This window comes from Vanacampus margaritifer, chromosome 7, assembly GCF_051991255.1.
Source record: "Vanacampus margaritifer isolate UIUO_Vmar chromosome 7, RoL_Vmar_1.0, whole genome shotgun sequence".
NCBI lineage: Eukaryota > Metazoa > Chordata > Actinopteri > Syngnathiformes > Syngnathidae > Vanacampus > Vanacampus margaritifer.
Window position 1 is genome coordinate 16,035,625 of NC_135438.1, and position 24,137 is coordinate 16,059,761.

A 24,137-nucleotide genomic window follows, 5' to 3' on the forward strand; every position below is an offset into this window, starting at 1 on the left:
TTCTTCTTCTTCTTATTATTATTATTATTAGTAGTAGTAGTAGTACTAGTAGTAGTAGTAAAAATAGAAGTAGTAAGAGTTATTGTTATTATTATTACCAACAACATAATAAAGACTATAGCATAACAAAGCATAGTAATATAATAAAATAGGTTTGTAGGGCTAAATTTTAAAAGCTCGTTTATGAATGAAAAGAAAAACAAAAAGGAGGCGAGGTTGCGTCTCTCCGTCGCTACTGGAACAAAACTGCAGTCACGTGATCGACGACGTCACCAGCGAAATGGCTGCCTTCTGTTTGTAAACCAAACCCTAAAGACTTGTTGTTGACATTTGTTTTTAAACCCAAGAACTACATCCACAAGCCGAAAATACCGGGTGTGTATTCATTTTTTTATGTACTGCATGTGGTGTTATTCAACCGTAAAGCGAAGGAGGAGTTCGTGGCCCCAATCCAGTCATATGGCAGAAGCGGTGTGGTTTCGAATGAACGACACGTTTGCTCATCCCACGTCTATTACTTGAACTCACGCCATTGTTGGTTACGAAAGCCGAGAGCGAACCTTAGACGCGCCGTAATAGGAGTTTTAAACATCAGCTTGACGTTCTTCAGCTTTCCAAACAAATACACCCAAGACCACATTCAACTAAATTATATTGTTGTTGCTGTTGTACTGCTGGCCTTATAACTAACTCACTCAGCCAAATGTAATACAATTTTCAGAACACGCAAAGCAATTGTGTATATTAGTTATAGCCCATAACCAAGTAAAAGATGAGTTATTACAAAAGATAAGCGTTGTACCTTAGAGATATCAACTTACAAACGCCAATCGCAAGCGGGACGGTTGACCAATGGAAACGCTCATGGTTGAAGAATCCTACCACGTGATTGGGTGACATTTGGCAGCTTTTCCGCATTGAATGGGCGTTCGTTATTGTGACCGAGCAGTGAACCTTATTACACAGCATTTAACACCTTTTTCCCCGGCCACAAGATTAGGTACACTTTTATAAATCTAAATATGTATTTATTTATTTATAAAACTAAACAAACAAACAACAATTTATACATCTCTGATCCTTTGCAACAATTGTATCAAATATGCTGATCAATTGCATTTATGATTGCTATGGCAGGGGTACATGGGAATAGGGCCACGCAAAACATGCCTCATAATTTGATTGGTCTTGTAGACATACACAATTATCACAGAGTCTGATTGTGTTATACTGCGAGCTAGCTTAAATTGAAATGTAGTGACAAGCCTTGTTCTTTTATTCAACTTGGAGTGAGATTTACCATCTTCTAACATTGATATTTTATTGCTTGTGCAATTTTCCTTACATATTTTTGTGGTAGAACTGTTACTCACAAGTATACTACTATGCTTCTAAGTAGGGGTGCTTTTTTTCATGAAGTAGTGTGTGTGTTATATATTTATATTACTCGCTTTATGCATAGTAATAAAGAGCAAATTATGAATCAGCCCCATGGAACAAACTTGTCATTATACTATGAAATGTCACTATGTGTGTTTTATGTGCATGAGATTATAGTTTGTCAATATTTCATCCTGCAGCATTGTCTCTCAACAAGAAGTCTCCAAACTATCAGCAGTTCAGCATGTTATTCACAGTGAGCCATTTCCAATGCAAACCTGTTGTGATCATATAATTCTTGTCTAAGCAACTATTCTCCCATTTTCTTTTGTAGCTTCTACATTCTGGCTAAATCAGTCCAGCTCCAACAATATCATCATTAGCAATCTCTACACAAAATCTCCTCAACAGAAGCTGTTCAGTAGACCCCAACAGGTAAAACATAATTTGATTTTCCACTCAACCATGTCAGGTCAGTGCAATGTCATGGTATGTTGCAAAGATTGACCGATATTTTTGATTTTTGATTTTTTAGACCCGATACCGATTATGTATTAGTAGTAGGAGGCTGACAACCAATATTTGGAGTCAATATGCATTTTCAGTACAAGTGAAAAAAAATATTGTTGTCAAAATTAAAAGACAAAAATAATACAAAATATCTTAAAGCATATATATGTTTATTGAAGAACTTTACAGACGAGCAGCCTAGTATGATTTAGTGAGTCCGCATCATAGTAGCGACATTCCAGGATAAAAAAAAGAAAAAGAAAGGCTGTCATAGTTTGGAAAGGCCACTTCAACCTGATTACAAACAGAATTTTGAAAATCAGATTGAGCTTTTTGTGTGGCTAAAAACATTTGAGGAATGTTTTTTTGTTTTATCACCTTTTGAAAATCAGGTCAAAAAACACCTTCATATAAAAGTAAACAAGTATAACTTCATTATTTCGCAATATTTTCATTTCGCAAAATTTCATCTTCTACTCGGGGAACAACCTTCTGTTTGGCGGACAGGTTTCAGTTAAAAATATCGACCAATTTTTCGGGCCAGCCAAAATTTTGAGATGTCAACGCATCAAAATTATCATCGTGTCTCAAATCCTTACTCTTGCTCTAAAAATTTTACTCAAATAGTGAAGATGGAAAATTATTGGCAAGAAAAGCAGTGTTGGCAGCAGGCTAGGTATTGTACTGTACATAAGTATTCAATTGTTTTTTGTTTTTTTTGTGTGAATTGATTTGTTATGGGGACTTTTTTTTGTGAGTTGATTTTTTGTTTGGACTTTTAGAGGCATTTGAAGTGTTCATTTACTTTTGAAAAAATAAATAAAATATAAAAATATAGACAATAACCTGTTTTGTGTGTGCTTCAGTTTGTGAGTTTTAAATGGCAAACAAACAAAAAACAACTGCATTGGCGATGCTTTGAAAATGATTATGGATGGGATTTCAGGTGATGATAAGCAGCTAATAACAATGTTCATTCTATAAAAACTGAATTATTGTATTGGATTTGATGTGATTGTGGTGGAAGTACCTAATGAAGTGTCTAGTGAGTGTAATCCTTTTAAGACTTTCAAGACTCTTGTTGATGAATCAGCATGTTACAGGGGTTAAAGATCGAGGTGTAGCCACCTCCGAGCTCCACGTTAATAGATAGCCAGTTAAGAGTGAGTCATTCTTTCGGTCGTCTGAAGTCTCCATGTCCTCCCAAATGTCTGGTAATGTTTGTGCTTCAGGTTTTTAATGATAAAGACCAGATTATTGTACTTGATTGTTTGTCATGTGAATGCTGTGTTATACTCTCTTCCAGCCGAATGAAGTCGTTTTCTTTCATTGTTGTTCATTTAGACGGGAACATGTCTCCAAAGATCACGGGAGAGCTGCTCAGGCATCTCCGCCAGGTGATGAAGAATTGTAAATACGTGTCTGAGCCTCTTCAAGCTTATATCATCCCCTCTGGTGATGCCCACCAGGTAAATCATTTTCACCTCTTTACAGGTGACTTACTGTAAATATAAACTCCACTGCTTGTGTGATTCTGCACCCATTTTCTGCTTGTCCGACCTTTTAAAATGAATTCTCGCTTCTGACCTTCCCCTCCCCTTGTCCAAGTCACAATGCGAGTAGGACAAATGGGCAAGGTGGCATCTGGGCTGAGGACCACTTTGCCCTGATTGTTAATGATGTGATCTACCCATGTTTTACGTCTGTATTGTCTCCTTGTCTTTAAGAGTGAATACATTGCACCTTGTGACTGCAGACGGGAGTTTATCTGCGGTTTCAACGGATCAGCAGGTACCTGTCCTTGATGTGGGTTTTGTACGATTAAGCACTTTGTGGAAAGCTACAGGGACTCCGCCCTCAATGCTAAATGACGTCATTAAAGTTGAACACTTTTAAATTCTGATTTATTAGACTTTATAGACATTCACGTTTAGACATTTCACCTGTATCTTGTAGAGCAGTCATTCTCAAAGTGGTGAGGTACAGTGACAAAAGAATCACCAAATTAAATGTTCAAAGTGCATCATGTTACTGTCGCCAGACTTGCTTAAAACCTTTTACATTTAAAACCACTTTTTTGAGGTTGTAGAGACAACAATGAGCCTGTCTGTGCCTGTGGTATTGGTTTTTGAGTCATGTGTGAATGTTGTGATGTATAGGTACAGCCATCGTCACCGAGCAGTACGCCGCCATGTGGACTGATGGCCGTTATTTCCTTCAGGCTACCCAGCAGATGGACAACAACTGGACCCTTATGAAGATGGGTAATTAACAACCTCATTTTCATCCCAAAGTTATCAGTCAAGTTGCAGATCATTTGGAGTGACTGCACTTACTAACACCAGATATTAGGGGTGTATTAGTTTCATTTTATGATTTATGGTTATTTTAGAACGATACGATTTGAAATGATGTCGTGACTTATAATTGATTCTTTAATAACTTTTTAGACAGAAATTCAACCAATTTGAGTGTGAAATGAATACCTGGCTATTGCGCAGTGTTGTGTGAATCAAAGTTTCCTAGGTTTGTGTTGTTTCTTGTAAAAGATTCTGGTATAAATTATGGATATAATAGACAAACAATTAATTAAAATTTTATTAAATTAATTACAAATGAATTAAATCAATTAATTAAAATAAATATATATATATATATATATACGTAAAAATGCATTCACATTTATATTTATATTATATATTTTTTTTAATATTCAATTTACAGTTTGTTTGCTTTTAAACGGATGTGCAGCCAACATTTCAACAGTACTTTGGGCTAACCTGCTACGTTTGCTTTTGTTCTTTAACAAAACAATATTATATTAATATAAAAAACAACAAAAACAAGTGCAACCAAGTGCAACCAACACATTTTCAGGCTGAATTAACAGTAGCTTTATCTGCTACTTGGCCTTTTTGGCTAGTCGCTGACTAACCATTCTGGCAACGCCAGGGGCTTTGTCAGTGCAGACGTTACCTTACTTAGTAAAGCTGCGAAAGGTGCTTGGTTGGTCGGTATTGTGTGAAAGTACAATAGTACAGTATGCGGTCGGAGAGGTTTGTCATGTTGCCATGGTATTATTAACAGTACTTGACCTTTACATAACCTGTAAAAAGCAAGCGACTTATTTAGTGTTTTCACACAATGGACCAAAATTTCTGTTTCCGCTGTGCTCACGCTTTGTTGTCTGCTGTCACGAGATGATGACGACGACAAAAAACAGGCAGACTGAAAGTGCTTAAAAAAAGGTTAAAAAAGCATATCCTTACCGTACTGTATGAACTCTGCTGTGTTTAAATCCAATGCATTATTTCCCGTATCGATGCAATCAGTTGACTTAACTTTTAAAATGATATTAGATCAATCGAGATATGTTGTACGGAATGACATTGAATGGAACTATAAATCGTAAAGTCCATGATGAATCGTTCCACTCCTGCCTATATCTTGGAATTCAACACTTAAAAATAAGGTACATTTCATGCTCAAATGCACTTTTTTCATTGTCATACAGGACTGAAGGAGACACCCTCTCAGGAGGACTGGCTGATAAGTGTCCTGCCAGAGAACTCCAAAGTGGGTGTCGACCCTTGGATCATTGCTGCAGGTATTTTGTAGTTTCATTTCATATTTCAAAATTCCCTGCTGGAGACACAACCATAGAGTGCTTGTCATTATAGTATCAATAAAACATTTTTAACTGTCCACTTGGTAGGGACAGTTAACTCATTCACTGCCATAAATTCATTAAAAAAAATATATATATATATTTTTTAATTGTAATTAATCGCATGACTTCACTAGTTAACTCACAATTAATCACACATTTTATATCTGTTCTAAATGTACAATAAAAAATTCTAGGTTTTTATACTCTTGTTGAAAAAAAAAGTTAAACTAATAGAAATAGTTCAAATGAATTTTTGACGTCTATAGTTGTCAATGGCAGTGAATTAGTTAATTGCTTTATACACATAGTGGCATACAAAGAAGACACCTGAGTGTGCTTTTCTGAAGTAAAGCTCTTCACTTAATAATCCAAATTTTTATGTAGTATCAATAAAAAAATATATTGATGCACTTTGTTATGTGTTAAATGTGTTATTTTTGTCCTGCCTGCTTTCCATGTCAGATCAGTGGAAAGCCATGTCCAAGGCACTGACCAGCGCGGGCCACTCTCTCATAGCAGTGCAGGAAAACCTCATCGATGTGGTGTGGAGTGACCGTCCACAAAGACCCAGCACACATCTTCGTACTTTGGGATTGGACTACACGGGTCTGTACAACACTGTATCAATCAATAGACTGTTCTCCCACTATTTGTGAGGAATAGGGACCAACCCTGATAGCAAAAATCTGCAAATAAAATGGCTGTTGGGAAATGGTTACACGGTGTGATTACAGGACTTGCCCCAAAGTAACCATCATGGAAGTACGTTGTTTTAAGTGTAAAAAAAAAAAGGTCAAGTGGCATTTTAAGATAACGGATTTTCCAGTGATGTTGAACTAATTCATTCCGGACACTGTAGTACATGAAAACATTACATTAAAAGGAGAAATAGACTCATTAAAGAGAGTTTGCTGGATCTAATGTATAAATTTCATGAATGAATCGGACAAACATTTCTCACTCTTCTGTGATTTTAAATAAACGTGGACATTATGTTGTGCTCGTCTTATTAATAGGTCATTTGGCATGTGTTGTAGAAATGATGACATCATTATTCTTGCACATCTTTTGTCTGAGTGCAGTGAATTATCTAAAGAGCAGTAATCATCAACATTTGCTGCAAGCTGTTAATCCCCTGCTGATCAGGTCTGGTTACTCGTTACCAAACACACAGCCTTGGCAGTTGATTGTGGTCGTCATTCCCCTAGAACAGAGGTGGGCAATCTCGGTCCTCGAGGGCCGGAGTCCTGCAGGTTTTGTAGGTTTCTCACTTCCAACACAAGCTGATTCCAATCAACAGGATCGTTATCAGGCTTATGCAGAGCTTGCTGATGAGCTGATCATATATCAGCTGTGTTGGAGAAGGGCAACATGCAAAACCTGCAGGACTCCGGCCCTCGATGCCCACCTCTGCCCTAGAATAATACCACGACATACCATTTCAGTTTCTCTTTTTTCTGCTTGAAGGTTTTCGGCTGAATAATGATGCCACAAGATGGATGCATTCTGTGAATGGTTGAATTTGCGAGTAGCGAATCGTGACTTTATGCAGGGGAACACTATAACCATGTCTGAACTTTTATTCTCACTTTTGCCAACCATGTTTTTGTTGTGTGTGTGTTTTTTTTTTGGAGATTAGATCAAGACAATATGAATACATGATTGACCATATCTTCTCTACAGGTATGTCATGGCAAGACAAGATCACAGCGCTACGTGCAAAAATGACAGAACGAAAAATGTCCTGGTTCATTGCCACAGCACTGGATGAGATAGCATGTAAGTAAATGCATGTAAGTAAATGCTTATAAATGACTTGACTTCAAGTCAGGGCGTATTCTACATTTGATATAAACGGAATTGTGTTTATTAATGTAGATTGGATGCAAGAGCAGGCTTTTTTTGCAGTGTTGTATGAACAAGAGCTTCCAGAGAGCACGTTAGCCAAAGTGAGAAGATGTGCAGTGCCACTACTTGGGTTAGGGTTAATGTATTGAATTTTTGTCCCTTTCAAGGTGACTCAGATCGTCCTATCACCCTCTATCGATGAACAACCGCTGATCACAGAACACTTTACTAGAATACTTCTCAAAACTACGCGTGGCTCGGAAGATAAACACGGAAGTGATGCGGAGGTTTGGCACGCCAAAAACACACAGAGAAATACTAAATGGTCCTTATTTCCATGAGGAAATTATGTAAATTATATATTCATTTGAAACATTAGACATTAAATATTAGGGATGCACGATAATATCGGTGGCCAATAATTATCGGCAATTATCAATCATTTTGACGTCATACAGATAAACCAGATAATGAAGAAATCAGCCGATAATAATAGACATGCCACGTTGGTCCATCTGTTGTGTTTGTGGCTCAAGTTGTGCCCAACTCGTCAACCCCTCCCCTCTCCTATGGTAGTCTCGCATATTTGTGACATCATAATGCGCGCAACCTCGTGTTCACAGAAGATGCATCATGTCGCCAATGTGGGCTTTCTTTACTGTGTCTCCCCAAAATGTTACCCTCGCAGTTTTTTGTTGCATTTTTAAAACATGACTGTTTTGTTTTGGAAAACTCAAAATGACTTACTGGTTGTCTTTGAAGCTGAGATATCAATCAAATTCAGCTTCATGGTGCTTTACACAACGTTTCAATTTATCAAACATATTAGACTTATAGTAGGACTCGAAAGTATATTTGTATTCAAGTTAATTTTGCAAACAATTATCAGCTTACTAAGTTATCGACATCGGCACTTTCTAAATGATTTATTTATCATATTGGTTGAAAGTAGCATTATCGTGCATCCCTATTAAATATGATATTGAAATGAAAGTACACTTTTTTCACAACCCTAAGGGACCAGGAAAGGTCTATATAATGTGATGTGATAGTTTTGAGAAATTACAGTATGTCAGATATGTACCGTAGTTATGTATGCTTTACGTGTGCATGGTGTCATGGTGTAAATTAAATTAATACTTGCAAACAGGTGCATTCAGATCTAGGTAAATGAAAAATATGAATACTAGACTGTGATTTAAAAGTAATTCAGCATGCATTTTATTACAAATAAAAAACAGATCTACTTACAATAACTGTATTTTGTATTGGGATCAACTCATGCCAATTTTTCATGCGTGCAGCAGTGTCACGTCTCTTCCATAAGTCAGCTTTGATACATGATCACGATCCAAGGACCCCGGGATACACGGGCGTACCACTTCATGTCTCTTTGAGCACCTTGTTGACCGTGAAGAGCTCTTACTTCTGATTGTTTGCTTGGAGGGTTCATGTTAATTGCAGTGATTGTGATTGTCATCAGCTTGCATTTGGACTAAACGGACATTTGGTCTGAAGGGGAATTGCTCAGGCATCTGCAGAGGATCACTGATAGAGAAAAAAAAAAAGTAGGCAATTTATACAGTAGGTGCAGCTCTTGCAGTTGAATATTGCAAATAAAAAAGTCAATTTATTTCAGTAGTTCATTTGAATAATGTAATCTTGTATATCACAAATACACTACACAGAGCGTGAAATTATTAATAACTTGACCTTACAGCAAATTCACAATCTCAAGAATTGCAATATTACAAAAGGAACAATCAAAATGCATTTTAATATAGAGATTAGGTAGGAATTTGACTGTTTAATGGATCTATGTGTGGGTTTTACTTTTTTAACTAAATTAGTAAATTAAATTTCAATAATGTTTTAATTCATTGAGATGCACTTGTATTACATACAACAGTTGCAGTTATCCTTGTTTAATCTCAAATAGCTTAAAGGAATACTTGACTCATTTAACCATTTTCAGGAGTAAGAAGTAAACATTTTTACGACCAATCATGGCACCGTTTACTAACATCATATGACCAAACCCAGAAAACGGGTAATTGGTCGTTACCTAAGCGCTGAGCACCTGTGATGTCATTCTCAGGCGAAATTGGCGAAAGTGGCGAAATGTGTTTTTAAAGGTATTAGTTGTACATGAAAAATAATAAAGCTATCAAATTAATTGTAGGCAATAATGCCAATAATTTTAACATTTATTGTGGTTTTCTTCTCTTGTCCAGGGCTTTTCAACCTCCGTGGTGCAGATATTGAGTATAACCCTGTCTTCTTTGCGTATGCCATTGTTGGGATCAACACAATAAGGTTGGAGTACAATTAATTGATTCATTTAATTTGTTGCAGAGCTTTTTGTGTGTGCATAGTTTAGAGTTCATTCAAATGCTTTGCTTGTTACTGCAAGGATTTTCAACCAATGTGCTATGACACATTCATATGAGAGAGGTCATGAAGTGTGTGTGTGAGTGTGTGCGTGTGTGCGTGTGTGCGTGCGTGCGTGTGTGTATGAAACCTCTCCAATGGACTCTAAGCACACCTAAATTTTGCATTTAGGATAAGCAGGTGTACTAATTTCGGGCGCTAGTCTAACGCAGAGGTCCCCAACCCTGGTCCCCAGGGACCGGTATCCAGCCTGTTTTCCATGTCTCCCACAGCCAACACAGGTGGAGATCGTTATCAGCCTTCTCCAGAGATTGCTGATTAGCTGATGATATGAATCACCTGTGTTGGCTGTGGGAGGCATGGAAAACAGACTGGATAGCGGTCCCTGAGGACCAGGGTTGGGGACCTCTGGTCTAACGCATAGTGATACCATCTTTCTTTGAAATATACTTGCAGTTGCTGAAATAACATCAAGGTGCAGTAATTAACACATTGCTCTATTAATTGCTCCAGTTATCCAAATGTCAGTGATGCGATCAAAGCACCATATCTGATTTTCTGTTTGCTGTTTCTCAGTCCATGCAGATCCGTGTGAACATAGAGGCAAGCACGCCTTATTTTGTTTGACATGCTCAACTCAACAAAAACACAGTCACAAGAAGAACAAGAAGCCTTTATGGTCATGTTCTATAGTGCAGATGCAACAAAACTAAGCTTATGAAAACATACAAGACAACCAATAATAAAAGAATAATGACAAGCTACTGACTAAACTACTGACAGCAGGATCAGGATCAATGTTCCCACAAAGCTCCGTGACAGAGTGTCATTGACTCACCTCACATGTACGAACAAACTACCTTTGTCGATTCAATGTTGCTATAGTTTAAATTGTCTCGCCCAATGTATAAACATTTTTTCTTAAATCTCTTTTATAGTACCAGCTTACTGGTAGTAAACGTGATCAAAACTGAACATAATGACGCACCACAGAGTTAGCAGGAGGAGCTATTCCACAAGTCACTATTACAAATGACATTTTCAGATTTTCCACCTTGAAAAGCACCACCTCCGAGCTATTGAATGTACCTCTGACAAAAATCCACGTTAACACAATTTTAAAGAATGAGGTTATTTTTCTTCCAGATGGTGTCTCGATAGTTTATAATAAAAAGAAAACAGTAGTTCGTATGGCTCCTTCACTTTTCTCCGGAAATACGTCATGAGCTGCCGTGCATATAGTCCATTCCATTTAATTGGCCTGAAAATTATTATTTATTTATAGCTAATAATGTGTCTTTGTTTATCCATCTATGTCAGGGACCTTTAGTTGAATTGCAGATCATTTCAAAGCTCTTTCACTCGAAGACGGAAGTTAAAATTAACTTGTTTGTAATAAATAAATAAATTCATAAATAAAATAAACGATATCTTCTATGCATCTTTTTGCCTGAATCTTTCTGCAGGCTTTTCGTGGATATAAAGCGTCTAGCCGAGCCATCACTGCGAGAGCATCTGCAGCTGGACATGCCCAGCAAGCCTGAGCTTCAAATTCAAACGTTCCCATACGAATCGGTTTTCACCGAGCTGCAAGCCATCTGCGCCGCACTCGGCCACAAGGACAAAGTGTGGCTCTGTGACAAGGCCAGTTGTGCTCTCACACAGGTCATCCCCCAGGTGAGAGACTGTTTACTTTTTAAAGATACAATATACAGTACAGTATATATATGTTTTCCATAACTGAGGATATAAAAAAAAAAAGCATGTTAGATTCTATCAAGATTTGTGTGGCATTAAACAAAGTCTTTCATATGATAGCGGCTCGTTTTGATTTGCTTTGTGATGATGTTGGTTCAGATTACGATCGTTATCTTTTAATGAGCTTCATTACGTTCTCGTGAATGTGTGAGAATAAACACATTCCCAGACATCTCAGTTTCAGGGAACATAGACTCATTGCCTTTTAATTTCTTGGCATAATCTAGTAAAAAGTGTTTGAATAAAATAATTAAAACATGCAGATTTTTCATTGATGTCATTTGTGACTAGCAATTCATAGAGTTGTAAAACATCTGCCTTTATAAAATCAATTTTACATTGGCATTGATTGATAATTATTCATTTAACGACACTGCTGACATAAACGAGTAGTAGTATATCCCCTAATAATGTACAAAAGTGGGGTGACTGTGGCTCAGTTGGTAGAGCGTGTTGTCCAGTGAACAAAGGGTGACCAGTTTGAATCCCAACTTTTTTTTCTTTCTCTTTTTTCTTCTTTTTTCCCCCTGAGAAAAAAAAAAGAATTACAACTTTGAATGTCTGCTGTTGAACTGTCCTTGAGCAAGAAACTAAACCCAGGCTGCCTCCAGGTCAGCATTTAACCCCTTCAGACCCACCTTGTTTTTCTGCTGGGCATTTTTTTTTTTTTTTACAGATCTTGACTCTTTTCCCACATAAGAACAACATCGAGAGAAAAAAATGGATAATCTCATGTTTTTATTTGTTATAGTGGACGACAGGATAGTGTGGCTGTAACCTTACCAAGCTTATATGTAACATTTTTAATATAAACACCATACAAATCAACTTGCGATTGTGATTGGTTAGCCAGGATCCAATCATGAACCAGAAGTGTTGACATCATCCAAATGATGTGTTTTTATTGGTTTAACATGCAAATATGTCATGTCCACTGCAACCATCTATGGGTCCGAAGGGGTTAAAATAAGGAACTCATCTCAGTTACCTGCTTTAACAAAGAATAAGATAAGGCAACCAGCAGCTCACATTTTGAGCACCACATGCAAACTGCATCACAGTAGTAAACAAGTTTATCTTATTATTTGCCTGCACCCTTCTTGTACTCTTTTCTCCTTTAATTTGAGTGTATTCTTTTCAAACAGTACGTGCTTTCTTTTGCTGTGTATACAGGCCCACCGGTCCCCCATTCCTTATACTCCTCTCTGCCTTGCCAAGGCGGTGAAGAACACCACGGAGATTCAAGGCATGAGAACAGCCCATGTAAGATCTTCAGCCTCATTTGTAATCCACGTAAATCCATGCATGCATTTACTAAAATCGTCATAAACCGCATCACTGACTTTATTCACGTTTCATAAATGTTCCGTCGTCTTCCCGACAGATCAAGGATGCAGTCGCTCTTTGCGACCTCTTTGCTTGGTTGGAAAAAGAGGTACTTTTATGTTTTTCAACATTACCTAAAATACTTGGGGCTGTATTTATAAAGAGTCCTCAACTCTCTTGACTGTGAGGGTGACCCTTATCCTGTTGCTCAGTAGCTACTATTGCTTCACCTTGTTATTAAATGGGGGAGAGTTTCGCAAACTGAACCATAACAGTCGAAACAAACCGTTTGGACAATTTTCATAAACCATCCCACCCCTAGTAATGTAACATGGCTGTACTTATACTGTACAGTGTGTTCACAATCACATAGTTTTTACTGGTCCCATACCAGTCTTGATATTGCTAGCTAAACTGTGACATTAGCTTACAGTACATGTCTTTGTGGGTTTGTAGTGACGAATGAAGTTAGACGTTGTCTTCAATTCTGTGAGTTGCAAACCATGCATTTTGCCATTCTATTTTTGCATTATCGACAAGTTAATCCATTAATTGTTGTCAATGAAAGTCTTTATTTATTTATTTTTCATTTATTATGTTCACTCACCTGGCTGTTCTTCAGATTATTCCTAAACCTTTTTATAAGGCAATTGCTCCACTTCTATTCAGCAGCACTTCTAAGACTTTAGTTTATGTATGGCTTTCATCTTTTCTATGAGGAATTAGTTTGTGTATCCTCTGACTAAATCCTTACTCATGTAATTGTACATGTGCCCTTTCAGAATTGAGTCATGAGGATTGTGTTGCATGCAAATTCTTTATGGATATGAGCCCAGATTTCGAACCATGCTGTCACTGTGACATGCTTGAAGTGAAATACAATACTTGCACAAGTTAACCATTTGCTTCACAGTTTTGTGCCCCGGGGAAACACATACTGTTTACTGAATTTGCTGTCATTTTGTTGTCCTAATTGTTTTGTAGATACCAAAAGGCACTGTAACAGAAATCTCAGCTGCTGACAAGGCTGAGGAACTACGCAGGTGATGTTTGTTCTTGAGTATTTTCAAATTTCGTTCCAAGATTTTCTGTATAGGAAGTAATATTTGCCAACAGAAAATTAATTTGAATCATTTACATTCGAATTTGAGTCACTACACTTAATAATTGCGATAAAAAGCTGATTTTGAATCGCATAAATTTAATTTGTATTGTTTAAAAGGGAAGCCAGGTAGAAAATGTTCTTGACAATAATGATGTTCTGTGTTCTGGTATAAACACAACATTCTGGTTAATAATCACCCATTTTTATCCGTAGGGCAGCCATTTTGCGACATGTTGTCTGGGTTTGGTCATGTGACCTTTGCAAGCTGAGCCCTTAGGCACGGTGATGTCATTTTCAGTCAACAGCAATTGGCAAAATGGTCGCCCATTTAGATGGATAAATATGGGTGAATTTTGTTGCCCAATTCATATTCCATAAACGCAATATTAATCTAAATGCCGTTTTTTTTTTTTTAGATGAGTGGGGTTGTAGAAGATAATATTGTCAAGAATATGTATTTGACTTCCTCTTTAATTTGAATTATTGCATTAAAAAACTGAATCTAAATTGTAAAATTTGAATTTGAATTTTTTCGTTTGGAACTGAACCATTATAAACTTGAAACAGAATTAAAAATGATGAAATGTATAAGTGTTTCAGTTAATGAATGAATGTATTTGGTTTGCAATGCAAGTATTCAAGTTTGGTGATTTCAATTTAAATATAAATGGTTTTAAGTGAGTTTCTAGTGGCACTTTCCAGCCCATACTTCAAGGTCAAATTCATGTCATGTTTTACAAAGCTGTCTCATGAAAGTCATCCTGGAGTGATAGCTCCCTCTACAGCATATAGACAAACATTCATTCATTTCTCTGCATTGCTTTAGCCTGAAAGGATCTACGAACAATTCGATTATTCTATCGCTGGCAAAATGAATCAGACAATGTTTAGGATCAAGGACGTTAATTAAAAACAGATAAAAAAATGCAATCCAGATTTAGGATTTTGTTGAGATCCAAGGCACCAATTAGACATGACATAAGAACAACAAATTACAACCTGATCTACATTGTGAATAATCTGATACAGATTGGTTTTAAAGTTAGTATGACATTAAATCTTGTTCCTTGATACATATTGCACATTTTGTTTGAAGCTACGGTTTTGGAAACTTCTTGATAGATGTAATAAAGATGTTAACTTTTTCAGTTATACCTCATTTTCATAATTCAGTACCTTAAATCTGATTAATTTATCATAAAGCCCGAGACAATTTAGCAGGGCTAGGGAAGCCTGTTTTCTGTCCCCCACAACCAACACCCCTGATTTGATGAACAGAATTGTTACCAGGCAAATTCTCAGCCCAATGAAACTCAAGTGATAGAGTTCAAGTAATTTGGAATCTTGCTCGCGAGGGAGGGAAGAATGAAACTGGATATGTCAGTCTGTTGTGATAAACAAGAAGCTGAGCCAAAAGCCAAAGCTGTCAATTCACCGGTCGATCTACATTCTTAAACCTGAGCTGTGGGTCATGACCGAAAAAACAAGATGATGGCTCAAACTGGCCGAAATGAGTTTCCTCCGTAGGATGTCCGGGCACTACCCACTGGACACTTCCTTGGTGAGATGTTCTGGGCACGTCCCCCAGGACACGATGGAAGGACTTTATCTCCCGGCTTGCTTGGGAATGCCTCGGGATCCCACCAGAAGATCTGCAGAAGAGGCTTATAGCCTATAATTTTATTCTTGGGGGCAGCACATTTTACCGCCGGTTAGCACTTCTGCCTCACAGTGTAGAGCTCCTGGGAAGGTCCAGCAGCTTCCTTGTGAACCAAATGAGGGGTTAAATGAATTAATCGAAGCGCCAAATAATAACAATAAACTAATTACAATTCTGATTTGTCTTTGCAGCCAACAGAAACATTTTGTTGGCCTTAGTTTCCCTACAATCTCCAGCGTTGGGCCAAATGGGGCAATCATACATTACAGGTCAGAAAAGCCACAGACGCACTCGGGTTTGTTTAGCATTTGTTTTGGTGTGTTTGTCATACGAGTGACCTGGCTTGTCTTTGCAGGCCTCTGCCTGAGACCAACAGAACGCTTACCGTCAATGAAGTTTACCTCATCGATTCTGGAGCCCAGTACATGTAAACTAATTGTTCACACACAACCATTTGATTGGCATGTAGTTTGACTTGTCTGCTCTTTGGTAGTGATGGCACCACAGACGTCACCCGTACAATGCACTTTGGAACCCCGTCTGCATATGAAAAGGTGCAAACAACTGCCCACAGTACTTTACATGCCAGAACGTAATTTCACCTTCAACATTACTATAATTACAACCGTTTCCTGGTAATGTGTCTGAAATGACGCCATTTCATTTGTATTTTTTTTTTTAAGGAATGCTTTACTTACGTACTAAAGGGACACATTGCTGTCAGTGCTGCGGTTTTCCCCAATGGAACCAAAGGTACCACTTAAACTCAAATTTGCATGACAACTTGTTCAGTATGCCCATAACAGTTCATTCCTGGGTCAAATGCGGAAATGAATTTCACCCCATTTAAGTGGGTGTGACAATCAGTGAATCTTAATCTTAATTTTTTATTAGTGCTACTGGTGAAGCCACATAAGACCACACACTCTAAAAATGCTTTTTTTTTTAATGGACAAAATATATGCCAAATAGGATAGTGACTACACAGTAAATTCTGTAGAGTAAATCTGACTCATTTTAGAGTAATATTTACACTTGGAAGAGAGTAAAATAAAGAATTTGCACACACAAAATAAAAGTCACTGAAGGGTTGAGGAATTTTCAGGGGACGGCCGCAGAAATACGTTCTCTTAATGTATTTAATTTTTGATCATACATTTCTCAATGCATGTTTAAAAGATCATCTATCCCCAAAACAAAGGGTTTGAAGCAAATAACAAAATATGTAACCACATAAGTGTATTTTTTTTCCAGTGCAAAGGGCTCTCTCATAAAAAGTTATCAATCAAGGACAGCACAAAATTGCAGAAGAAATGAACGTTAAGTGCAAGAACTAATTTTGTACATTTTTTTTCTCACAAAAATCTACTCACTCAAAATTTTTAATGTTATTGAGGTACTGTTTGTACTTAATATCTTTCAAATCTGCATAAAATAATTCCAGTCACATTGTAGTATAGGGAAGTATAAGAGCCAAGTGTCAGCGCAACTAAGGCATGCCTGCCATCTAGTGGTAAATGGTGGTATTACAATTTTAAACTACATTTGATGTTTGCATATTTGGAGTTCTGTACCCATGGATTTGAATATTTTCAAATATTTATTCTAATTTTGGATTTTCTACATTTCCCCCCATTTTTTGTGGAAAACGTATATTGAATGTTTATTCACGTTTTGTTAAGATTTTTTTTCCCCCCTAAATTAATTGAGGGGCATCTATTTGCCCACCCCTGTGCTAGTGTGTGAGGTAATAATTATTGGTATTGAAAAATATATATTGAGTAGTTGGAGAGAAGTAGAAGTGTATTCTTCTTCATTTGTGTCTACATGATGGTATTATTCAGTACTGTACTGCCCCAAGTGGCCTTAACAGGGATGTGATTTTTCCGCTAATTCGCGGAATTCCGCTTTTTTTTATCTCCCCCTCAAAAAAAAAAATACGATTTTTTCTTTTTTTTGTATTTCATTGTGTATGCACATGACTCCGACAGATAACATCTTCTGCTATAACAAAGACATTTGTGGTATGCTCTAATATGAGTTACTTTTCATTTGGTCATGATACAATTATTTGTTCATGAAATTTGAACTCTTCAACATTATTTATGTGTTAACTTAGTAATCACATTAGTTAGATATGATGATATTCTCAGTGATAGTTTTTAAAAGCAAAGGCAGTCCAATGTTTTTGAATGTGACTGATTTTGAGTTGACTAAAACTGCCATTTTATATGGGATAGTTCAATATACATTGAAAATTTATGCTGTTGTTTTGTCTATTTCCTGGACCTAGCTGGGTGCCAGCGGCCCCCAGACCCCCGGCTAAATTTTCAGATAATTTCACTTTGGTCAAATCACATCCCTGCCTTAAGTAATACCACACTGAAAGGAATTGAACTGTTAAATGCTTTGCATGCTACTTACTGTTGTTATTACATTCTGTTTTGGAGAAAGATGAAAAAATGTATGTGGTCAAGGAACAAATCCAATTAATATATCAAGAAACCAATATATTTAAGGGGAAATTATAATATATAAACAGTGTGTGTTCAGTTTTGCTGAAATTGCTTCTGCATTTATAAATTTATATGAGGATGATGGCGTAGTGGTTAGTATGTCCGCCTCATACTCAAGAAGTCCCGGGTCAGGCATGTTTGCATGCTCTTCCCATGCTTCTGTGCGTTTTCTCCACGTACTCAAACTTCCTCTCATATTCCTCCCCAAAAAGTATATGTCTCTGTGGCCTGTGATTAGCTCCATCATATCCATGATGAGGATAAGTAATATACAAAATGGATGCATATGTGAGGAGAATAACTGTTGTCTAACAGTGCTGTAACCTTCTTTCCACTGTCCAGGCCACCTGCTGGACTCGTTTGCACGAGCCGCCCTGTGGGAATCAGGCCTTGACTACCTGCATGGCACAGGTCACGGCGTTGGCTGCTTTCTTAATGTTCATGAGGGGCCCTGCGGCATCAGCTACAAGACCTTCGCTGATGAACCTCTTGAGGCGGGCATGATTATCAGCGATGGTATGGGTTGCCACATTAAGAATGATAATCAGTGACTACTAGGGGTGGGAATCTTTGAATGTCTCACTATTCGATTCAATTCCCATTTTTGGGTCAGCGATTCGATTCGATTTTCGATTAAGAACGATTTTGATTCTAAATGATTTGATTCACAAATGATTTTTGCTTCAGTCTTATAGATGTGCAAGGAATTGTAATGATCTACTCCAGTCTGACTCGCTAATGCTAATTAGCGCGTTACTCGCGGCACTTTTATCACTCAAAAGAACGGCTTTTATTGGAATAACTTGATCGTGACTTTTTCCTTCTACTCTCTAATGTGGCTACAACTTAACAGTGTATTAGACCGCGCGGAACCACACTGCCCTTTAGCGGCCAAACCGGGTACAACATGAACAGCACTCCAAATAAAGGCACACACAGACAAAGGCAAGACAGTATAAAATAATTAAAATAAATAAAATCGATTTTGGGACATTTAAAATCGATTCTGAATCATTCCAAATGGGAATCGCGATTCTTATGAGAATCGATTTTTTTGGCACACCCCTAGTGACTACCATATTTTGTTTATGATGTAGTCATTATTTTTATTGAAGTGCTAATATTTTATTTGCTCTTTTTTTTTGTGTGTGTTTTTCCCTTCCTTTTTAAATGTACATTTTCTTGTTTAATTTGTAGAACCAGGGTATTATGAAGATGGAGCTTTTGGTATCCGACTAGAAAATGTGGTTCTTGTTGTACCAACTAAGCCCAAAGTAAGACTTAATCAAGTTATTCTACAATTTGTGCAAGTGTTATTCATTCATTAACTATGACACTGTGTTTTTTGGTCTCCTCTAGTACAATTACAGAAATAGAGGTAGCTTGACATTTGAACCTTTGACACTGGTTCCCATCCAAGTCAAGATGATCAACACAGAGCTGCTCACCCAGAAGGAGGTAAACATTACCCAGCATGTCCAACAACATTTTACTGCTTCTCAAAAGCCGAGCAAGTTCATTTCTTATTTACCAAAGATTCCTTTCAGTAGACGCACCACATGAAAGGGTGTTTGCGTTTGCTTCCGTTTGACAGCGGGACTGGGTGAACGAGTACCACAGGACGTGCCGTGAGGTGGTCGGGGCAGAGCTGGAGCGCCAAGGCAGAAAGGAGGCGCTGGAGTGGCTCGTCCGGGAGGCACAACCCATCGCGTGAGGGACCGAAAAGCTGGCGTTTACCGCGCTATCCAGTGCTGCGCGGTGATCATTGTTTGTACGTGTCTCATCTTCTTTCATATCACTTCTTTTTTAACACAACATCCTATCAAGAGTTTTATTAAAGATCAAAATTAATCAATGGTGTAATTGTCTTTCATAGTTTAACTGTCAAATGATCAGCTTATCACAAACTAGAGCTCAGCTTCACCATCACTTCACTGTCAGATTTGATGAGGCTGGCTGGCGAGTGGCAGCCTGTATGCAACTGTACACAGGTAATGCAGAAATCAAATCACCTCTGTACTTACGCTATAGTCTATGTATTGCCTCATCCAACATGCTTTAAAACCCATTTTGAGTATTCTGATATGCATAACATTTTCCAATTTTATTCACATTCACCACGTGTGCAATCAAATTTGTGTACATTGTAAATGTAGACTCGAAAACATACTGTACATATTGAATAATAAATATGCTGCATGTGTACTTTCAATGGTCTAATATTACAATCTACTGTACATTACAGTCAAACATAATTTTGTGCTTATGTTTAGAAAATGTATTAAGCACTACAAGATCAACTTGAAACAGTAAAAAAAAAAAAAAGGAAACACTACACGAGAGAGATACTGTAATTATTGGGTTATTTAATGTAGCATTATCCCAAATCTAAAGCTGCATGTAAAAAATCGGTGGGTCTAGGATGACCCCACTGTTGGGGTCCTGTGCGTACTCCTTAATGGTCGGAAGTGTGATTTGCCTGGCTGTGTTCTCTTCATCCTCCTTGACTCCCACAGGCAGCGGGTTGCTGTAGATGTAATAGATTCTGGAGTTGTCTTTAGCTGCCTCTGCTCTGCGAAAGAAGGCCAGCGGGTTGATGAAACTAGTTGATCTCTTCAACGCCCTGACTGCAACCGGGTCCACTGGCTCTCCATTTGTCACTGCACTCTCATACACTTGGGCTCTTTTTGATTGCCTGGAGAAAAAGAGGTCACTAACTGTCAAAATGATCTTGTATGAAAAAGTCAACAAAAATTGCTTATGCGAAAAAGGAACACATTGCATTTTGATGAGGATTTGGATACAGGTGGACATAAATTCATTGTTCACAGTTTGAGTCACTATGGCATTATTGGAATATTATGGAAGCCCATTCCCACCCGAAACTAATTAAAAAAAAAAAAGCCTTTTTTCTTTATTTAATTTTTTTACTGTAAGGAGCCGGTTTATATGCAAGCATATTGCATTCACTAGTAAAACAAAACAAAAAAACTTTTCTGAGTAATTTTGGGAGGGTGTTTTTTTTAATTCATTAAAAAATATATATTGTTTTTATAGAATATTTTTTCTGTTTTTATGATTTTTGTTTTATTGATTTTTTGTTTGTTTTGCTGAATACATTTGTTAATTTTTCTGAATATTTTTTTCAGTTTTATAGATTATTTTTCTCTTTTCTCTCAGTTTTTTAAAATTCAGTTTATGGAATATTCTGTTTTTCAGAATAACTAGTGTTGTTTTCCTTCATTTTTTATTTTCTTATGAAAAAAAATTGCAAAAATCCAAAATCTTTACAAAAATGGCGGGTGGGTGGTTCCATAAAACAGAAAAAAAAAACTCAACGCACAAAAAAATAATAATAATAATCGGAAAAATGTGAGATTATTTTTTTTTTTCAAGTGAATACCTTCCATAGAAATGGGTTACGGTTAAATAAATTAATAAATCATTCATTGATAAACAAAAACGCTTTATAATTTTTCATTGACTGTTGTCTACAGTTAAGCCTTGGCGGAGGACTGCGTTTACTGAGTGACATTCTGGTTGCGTACAATTTGATCATTTTAACAGTGCAAACTAATGATGGTGGACCACATTCACTGTGCTGTATGTGTGTGCCTCACCTGCTGCGGTTGTAGCACACACAGATGCAGTAGGCGGCAGTGATGAAGAGGATACACAAGGCCAAGGCAATGATGACTATGTCGAAAACGTTCCCCTCTGGGATGGAGAAAACACAACAATGTTGCTGTGTGTGTTGCATCTGAACCTCAAAATTGCTTATGATTCTATGGAACATTAATGAAAAAGTTAGTTAAGTGAGGAACTAAAAGCTATGAAAAAAAGCCTTCTTGGCATTTATTCTCTATCCACTTCGATTTATTAAATTGTCCTTTGTAGGGCGATTTGGTTTGTAGCCGTTCACAAGCATACAACATGTCACATGTACCCATAATGATATATCAATAATAATAATAATATAATAATATGAGCAGGAAATTGCACGATCCATTTTAAGTTCAAAATACAACTGTGTGATTTTAATGACAAACATAAGCTCTGTTCTATTGAACCCAGGTTCGGCTCCATATGGGTCCAATAGAATATCAAGTTCTTCATCAGGGGTTACCAAATTGGTGCCTGCAGACACTAGGTGGCCCCCAAGGTCCACATAAGTGGTCCAAGGGCCTGTTCTAAAAATAGCTCACAAGTGATGGGACATTGACATTGATCAATTGAAAATGTAAACACTTGCAGAAATGTATAGTCATAACATTTAAAGTCATTTGAGCAAATCTGTTATTTCAGAAGCGTGTATCAAATTAGTAGTCTACACATTAATCAGTACCTAAAAGGTCAGTGTAAAAAAGGTTGGTGACCCCTGGTCTAACATTATATAAAAGAGGATACCAGACCCAAAACCGCTGTTTTTGTGTCCTCATCATGCAGATCCAAAGTTGCGTTGAGACGAAGGCTGTGAAGTGTCATCACTCGCTCCTCTTGCGCTCCACTCATCTCGCTAGCAAACCAGCAAAGCTGAGCTTCAAGCTTCTGCCATTGGATTCAAAAACAGCTTGGGCCATGTGACCCAAATGGCTTGGATCGGTTGCCATGGAGACACCCCCTCATTTCAACTCTTTTCCGCTCCCCCTCGTGTTTACTGCTCATTATTCTGCTCAAGCACTTTGTTTAGGGGGACGATCAAGGGAGAAAGTCTGCAGTCTTTCAAAACTGTTTTTGATGAAAAGAGGAAAGTTTGAAAATGATGCGATGATTCCTTTCGTTGTGTTTTCACTACTGTCACATAACAGGTCAGTAAATCAGGCAGAAAGAAATTATTTTCTTGCATCTATGTCACCATGTAATTTGGAGTCCAATTGAAAGCATTCCTTTAGAGAGGAACCCGAGCAGGCCTCTGTTTGAGATTTGCTTCCAAAAAAGTTGCAGGGGCAAAATCAGTCCAATGAAAAACAAAGGCAGCATTCTCCCTTTCCTTATGCTTCATTTCATCCTGCACCACAATGCCATTTATTGTGTCATTAGTTCAGCATCTACTAAAGGGTGGGCTTTATGAAAAGATAAGCTGCACGTGGAGGCAATGTATCGACCTTCCTGTGTGTGTGTGTGTCATATTCAGATTAATGCCAAATTAAAATATTATGGAAAACTTCAGATTTCAGTACATTACAAAAAAAGAAAAAGAAACTCATATTGATTAACTTCACACATATTTGATGGTTTTGCGTTTTATAATTTGGGTAATAAATAAATACATAAATAAATAAATAGAGCACCAAATATATTTGAATTGTTTCTAGGTAATTTGGGGCTGCTGAGTTGGAAAATGGCATCTGTTTCTTTTAATTGGTTTTAGTTTTTGAATTTATTTTTATTTTTTATTTTTTTTTACATACACGAGTTATATTCCATTCAAAATAACACCATTGTAGTTGCTGAAAAAATAAAAACATTGACTCTAATTAGTATATTTTCGTCAATCCACGGATATGTTGATGAAATTTAAAATGGACAATGGTGTAAGGACAACACTAAATGTAGTTTCTTGTCTTTGTTTGTCTTTTAAATATCACGTCTGTAGATGCATGTAAGTAAACATATTAGCACCAAAACTGTATGTCATTAAATTATTTCGTGAAAATGTGTAAGTAATTCACATTTCTAATACCTTATTCTTTTTTGGGATACAGCAAAACCCTACAGCATTTTTCTTGACCAATTAAGGTATTTTTTTTTTTAAGTCATCCTTCAAACTTCTTTTAGACTTGCTGGTCCAAACAAGATCGTCGTTGCGAGCAAGACTGCACTTCACTAAACACTCACAAGATGTCGCACTTTGCTTTGATTTCTGCTCCTCAGTCAGGTCGGCGCATCTGGTGGACTGACTTGAGCGTTCCTGTTTTCCTGCAGAGCAGCACACGGTGTGGAAAAACAAAGGCAGAGTGCGAGTGAATGATG

At 37.2% G+C, this 24,137-nt stretch overlaps 2 protein-coding genes across 6 annotated transcripts; one reads left to right on the forward strand and one right to left on the reverse strand.

Annotated features, from left to right (window-relative positions):
- Window positions 1–243: 243 nt before the first annotated feature.
- On the forward strand, window positions 244–23,501 carry xpnpep1 (X-prolyl aminopeptidase (aminopeptidase P) 1, soluble). Of its 5 annotated transcripts, none has more exons than XM_077571499.1 (22): window positions 244–375; window positions 1,581–1,636; window positions 1,715–1,815; window positions 3,235–3,359; window positions 3,618–3,681; window positions 4,050–4,154; window positions 5,405–5,497; window positions 6,023–6,166; window positions 7,244–7,339; window positions 9,643–9,724; window positions 11,266–11,476; window positions 12,731–12,820; window positions 12,942–12,992; window positions 13,868–13,926; window positions 15,840–15,917; window positions 16,004–16,075; window positions 16,142–16,202; window positions 16,332–16,401; window positions 18,507–18,680; window positions 19,362–19,438; window positions 19,524–19,622; window positions 19,759–20,298. In XM_077571499.1, exons 4-22 carry the CDS (start codon window positions 3,243–3,245, stop codon window positions 19,876–19,878), a joined length of 1,863 nt encoding a protein of 620 aa, XP_077427625.1. In that variant the 5' UTR covers window positions 244–375; window positions 1,581–1,636; window positions 1,715–1,815; window positions 3,235–3,242; the 3' UTR covers window positions 19,879–20,298. The 5 variants fall into 5 exon arrangements, 3 of the variants coding, with proteins under 3 accessions (XP_077427625.1, XP_077427624.1, XP_077427626.1); XR_013294895.1 differs by lacking the exon at window positions 1,581–1,636 and adding an exon at window positions 22,611–23,501 and having other exon boundaries at window positions 246–375; window positions 19,759–19,935; XR_013294894.1 differs by lacking the exon at window positions 1,581–1,636 and having other exon boundaries at window positions 246–375; window positions 19,759–19,935; window positions 20,041–20,298.
- Window positions 20,301–22,748, reverse strand: LOC144055500 (uncharacterized). The gene is made up of 3 exons (XM_077571503.1): window positions 22,577–22,748; window positions 21,785–21,881; window positions 20,301–20,859 (listed from the first exon to the last, which is right to left on the reverse strand). The coding sequence occupies exons 1-3, from the start codon at window positions 22,674–22,676 to the stop codon at window positions 20,553–20,555; spliced, it is 504 nt and encodes a 167-aa protein (XP_077427629.1). The 5' UTR covers window positions 22,677–22,748; the 3' UTR covers window positions 20,301–20,552.
- Window positions 23,502–24,137: the final 636 nt, after the last annotated feature.

Coding starts and splice junctions, on each gene's coding strand:
- xpnpep1 (XM_077571499.1), top strand. CDS start 3,243: ATGTCTCCAAAGATCACGGGAGAGCTGCTCAGGCATCTCCGCCAGGTG. Junction 6,167..7,243: donor TTTGGGATTGGACTACACGG/GTCTGTACAACA, acceptor TCTTCTCTACAG/GTATGTCATGGCAAGACAAG. Junction 15,918..16,003: donor GGGGCAATCATACATTACAG/GTCAGAAAAGCC, acceptor TTGTCTTTGCAG/GCCTCTGCCTGAGACCAACA.
- LOC144055500 (XM_077571503.1), bottom strand. CDS start 22,676: ATGAGTGGAGCGCAAGAGGAGCGAGTGATGACACTTCACAGCCTTCGT. Junction 21,882..22,576: donor CACAAAAACAGCGGTTTTGG/GTCTGGTATCCT, acceptor TCTCCATCCCAG/AGGGGAACGTTTTCGACATA. Junction 20,860..21,784: donor GTGTGCTACAACCGCAGCAG/GTGAGGCACACA, acceptor CTTTTTCTCCAG/GCAATCAAAAAGAGCCCAAG.